General features: G+C 56.1%; 1 protein-coding gene across 1 annotated transcript; it reads left to right on the top strand.

The window, feature by feature from the left end:
* Positions 1–6: 6 nt before the first annotated feature.
* Positions 7–795, top strand: LOC112602097. Its single transcript, XM_025350028.1, has one exon. It carries the CDS (start codon positions 34–36, stop codon positions 406–408), a length of 375 nt encoding a protein of 124 aa, XP_025205813.1. The 5' UTR covers positions 7–33; the 3' UTR covers positions 409–795.
* The last annotated feature ends 4,086 nt before the right edge of the window (positions 796–4,881 follow it).

Below are 4,881 nucleotides of genomic sequence, written 5' to 3' on the forward strand. Positions count from 1 at the left end.
AGAACGGTGCCCAAGGTCCCGTGGACATACCACATGACTCAAGCTCTAACGGGTCACGGCTGCTTTCAGCATTACCTGCACCGCATGGGTAGGGCTCCCAGCCCGAGGTGCATGCACTGCCCGTGCGGGTCGGACACTGCTGAGCACACTCTGTTCCACTGTCCAAACTGGGATGGTCTTCGCGGCGATCTCCGAAATCGGCTAGGCCGCACTCCTTCAGTGGCAGACGCGCCCGACATCCTGTGCGGGCCACTCTTCGAGGATCTTCCCGCCAACCACCAGGAGAGAGATCTCGCTCTGAGGGAGGCTGAGGAGACGTTCAGGATTTTCTACAAAATGGTCGTAGACATCCTGAAGCTCAAAGAAGAAGAGGAAAGGGTTCGTCAAGCCGCTGAAGTCAACGACTAGCCAACCACGCACGAGATGTCCAGGGCGGCGGGCTGCGGCCGGCTCGTGAAGAGGAAAGGTGCACGAGATGTCCAGGACGGCTGGCTTAGGCCGGTCCGGGAAGAGGCTCTCTCCGTACGAGATGTCTAGGACGGCTGACTGATGTCGGTCCGAGAAGACGTCGAACACCTTTGTATAAAAAATTAATTAATAATATCGGTTGTAAGGGGGATAACTCGGGGCATGTCCCGTGGATCCCCCAATGATCCTGTGTAAATAATCTGTTCATCCTCAGGGGATTCGTAGCTTGCACATATATACCAGCATTCGCTGAGGAAAGTAGGTTACGGTGTCCTGCAGGATACTCAAAGTTGTATATATTGTTTTTTAAATCAATAAACGATGCTGCATGAGGGTTAAGCAATGTGAAAACAGTTCGGCCCTCATGTAGTGATTTTCAATGAAAAAAAAAGAGTTAGGTTAGGTTTCCACATGTCGCAATTCCTATCAGGACATGGATGCTTCAGGTTCTACCTAAAAAGATTCGGGAAAATCGACGAGCAGTCTTGTCTCGATTGTGGGGAATCTATCGACGATGCGGAACACGTGTTGTTCCGGTGTGGCAGGTGGTGGAGAGAGCGGCGAGCACTGGAAGTGGTGCTTAACAACGATCTACAACCCGAGACGCTGGTTAGTTGCATGTTGCAAAATAGAACGAAGTGGGTTAGGTTAGGTTAGGTTAGGTTAGGGTTAGGTTAGGTTTGGACTGATCTCTGCAAGGCAGTCGACGACGATCCTTGGGGTCTACCATACAGGGTGGTGACCAAGAAGATCGGCCGCCGGCGCCCAGGTATTGAAGCCCAAGGAATGGAGGACTCCATTGCCGACCATCTGTTCCCAGATCCTCCGGCAACAGACTGGTCCCAAGAGCCCCGACTGATCAACGATCTTGCTCCGCCAGTAGTGGACCCGTTCACACCTGAGGAGCTGCGAGAAGCATGCCTTCGTCTTCCGGCTGGCAAAGCCACCGGCCCAGACTGTATCCCGAATGAGGTCCTCCTCCTGGTATCCAAGATCGTGCCAGATGTGCTATTGAGGACGTTCAATCGATGTCTCACAGTTTGTGAATTTCCTGAAAGATGGAAGATCGCCAGGCTGGTTCTGCTACACAAGGGCCAGGGAAAATCCACAAACGATCCTTCCAGCTACAGGCCCCTGTGTATGCTGAACTCAGCGGCAAAACTTTTGGAGCGGCTCCTGCTCATGAGACTAAACCGTCATCTTGACGAAACCGGACAGAGATCTCAGAATCAGTACGGGTTCCGATACGGACTTTCAACGGATGACGCGATTGAACGGGTCTTACGAGCAGCAAGCGGAGCCGCAACCGGCGCCGTCCAGCATCGTGACCTCTGCGTCGTCGTGTCGCTCGACGTGCGTAACGCGTTCAACACCGCTCCATGGCCACGCATCGACGCCGCTCTTCGCGAAAGACTTGTGCCACCAACACTCAACGGTATTAGGTTAGGTTAGGTTAGTTAGGTTAGGTTAGGTTAGGTTAGGTTAGGTTCTGACTCTAAGTGTGTTGCTTGCGATCGCGCCGGGTTCAAGTACAACCCGCACAGGCCGGGTACCGCCGGTTGCAAGGCCAGATGTTCCGCTGAGTCTTGGCGTTCCAGAAAACCGGTGAAATGATTAACTTCCTGCAAGTTAATCTCAACGGGAACTGGGATGCCCAACAACTCCTCGATCAAACGGTCAGGCAGAGGGACATCGACATCCTCATCCTGAGTGAACCATTCACCAGGACGGACGGCGGTGGAAGGCTGTGCTTCAGCTCTGACCGGAAAGCGGCGGTCGGAACCACCTCTGGCACCGGCTTCATTCACGATGAGAGCGGCTCGGGCGTGGGATTCGCGTGGATAAGGGCTCAGGGCCTTGCCATCTTCAGTTGCTACTGGAGGCCGGGCACTACCCTCGGAGAATTCGCAGCTTTCCTGTTCGACCTGGACCGAGCCATCAGGGCTCTGGGAGACGTCGAAGTAGTGGTCGGCGGCGACTTCAATGCTTGGAACGTCGAGTGGGGCTCCAGGACTAACAACCCTAGGGGCGATCTGCTCTCCGAGTTTGCCGCCAGCCTAGGGCTCGTCCTGGCCAACACAGGTGACACCCCAACATTCGTCAGAGGGGAGGCCACTTCCATCATCGACGTCACATTCGCCAGAGGTGCTCTGATATCCGGATGGGAGGTCCTCGAAGATCTAAACCTTAGCGATCACGCATACGTCACCTTCAGGATCGATCCCCCACTACTTGCGCAGCAACCGGGGTGGCCTCAGGACGACCCCGTGAACACCCACCCAGGATGGGCACTGAAGCAGCTTGACCTGGAAGCCTTCTTCGGATATGTTAACACCACCAAACTGGTACTGCAGCCGGTCGCCCACGGGGCGGAAGCTGCCACCGGAGCAGCGGAAGCCCTAGACGCCTACATCGCTGCGGCCTGCAACGCTTCGATGCCGTTGAGAGCAGCCGGTCCTGGAGGTAAGAAGCCCGTGTACTGGTGGAGTGAAACAATCGCGGACCTCAGGTCGAGGGCATTCCAGCTCCGCAGGGTCTATCAATCCGGTTTGAGAAGACTGGGTCGGGAAGCCTCGGAGAACGCAAGGGTAGCATATGCCGTTGCCAGGAGGGACCTCCGCCGCGAGATAAGGAAGGCGAAGGAAAAAGGCTGGAAAGAACTATGTCTGCAGGTAGACAACGATCCTTGGGGGAAACCCTACAGGATAGTAATGAAAAAGTTTGGCGACGGGTCGACCAGACTTGCGTCCAAGGGACGCGAACGCACCATCGCTGACCATCTCTTTCCGGCAGCCCCTATTACCGACTGGGCGAGGATGCCCGCTCCCGGAGCGAGAGACATCGACGCTCTCGACCCAGCCGCGGACGAGCCGGCCTTCGACGGAGCGATCCCCGCTTTCGAAGCTGGAGAGCTCATCAAGGCAGTGAAGAAGATGTCTACGGGTAAAGCTGGTGGTCCTTCTGGTATCCCTAACGAGATATTAAAAAGAATCGTCAGGACTCGCCCCCGAAGCACCCTCAAAGTCTACAACGAGTGCCTCAAATCCTTGACGTTTCCGGCGAATTGGAAGAAAGCCAAGCTAGTCTTGCTGCACAAGGGTGCGGGCAAGCCCGTCGAATCGCCTTCCAGCTTTCGACCGATATGCCTCCTAGACACTCCGGGCAAGCTTCTGGAAAGGCTTCTACTACAGAGGTTGGAAAGTCACCTAGACGCTAACGACTTTGCGCTGCGGGCCCCAAACCAGTACGGCTTCCGCAGAGGAATCTCTACGGAGTCTGCGGTGGCAGTAGTCACCAAACTGGCCGATCAAGCCGGGACCGGAAACTGGAGGCAAAAGCAGCTCTGCGTGCTGGTAACCCTCGACGTCAAGAACGCTTTCAACTCTCTCAGATGGCCGGTGATCGATGAAGCGTTGAGGAAAAAGGGTATCCCAGAGTACTTGGTGCTCATGATTCGCTCTTGGCTATCGGACAGGGAGCTGCTAGTCGGAGATCGCAGGGAGGCCAAGGCGGTGACATGCGGCGTCCCCCAAGGGTCGGTTCTAGGACCGGCGCTCTGGAACGTGGCTTACGACGACCTGCTGAACACGGAAGTCCCACCCGGGGCTCACCTAATCGGTTTTGCCGACGACCTCGCGGTCGTGGGGGTCGCGAAGACGGGTGAGCTACTGGAAGAGCTCGTGAACCCCGTCTTGGCAAACATCGACAGGTGGATGACCAGCCGAGGGCTAGAGCTCGCCCATCACAAGACGGAGGCGGTGATGCTCACCAAAAAGTGGGCTTACAATCAGCCGCAGCTGACCATCGGAGGTGTACCAATCGCAATCAGTAGCCATATCCGCTACCTCGGGGTCATTCTCGACACCAGACTTTCCTTCGGGAAGCACGTCGAGACTGTGGCCAAGAGGGCGGCAACTTCGGCGGTAGCTCTGGCCAGACTGATGCCTAACATCAACGGCCCATGTCAGTCTAAGAGGAGGCTAGTGAGCTCGGTGGTAGAAAGCCAGCTTCTCTACGCAGCCCCCATCTGGTCTAGGGCGGTCAACGCGTCTGCCAAAGCGAGAGGGAATCTCAGAAGGCCTCAAAGGGTCGCTGCGCTGAGGACAATTAGGGCTTACAGGACAGTGTCCGACGAAGCTGCTTTTCTCCTCGCAGGAATGCCCCCGGCAGACCTGTTAGCGGAGGAAAGGGCTAGAATCAAGGAAAGAGTCGCCTTACCACCGCCGCCCGACGGAACCGCTCCTCCAACGAAGTATTCCATCAAGAAGGCGGAGAGGAAAGTGACAATCTCCGAATGGAACAGGAGGTGGCTCATCACAAGGAAAGCCCCGTGGACGCATCGCCTCATCCCGGACATCCTGAGATGGGAAGACAGAACGGTGCCCAAGGTCCCGTGGACATACCACATGACTC

The sequence above is a fragment of the Melanaphis sacchari genome, unplaced genomic scaffold (genome assembly GCF_002803265.2).
Source record: "Melanaphis sacchari strain LSU unplaced genomic scaffold, SCAv2.0 Contig100_pilon_pilon, whole genome shotgun sequence".
Classification (NCBI taxonomy): Eukaryota; Metazoa; Arthropoda; class Insecta; order Hemiptera; family Aphididae; genus Melanaphis; species Melanaphis sacchari.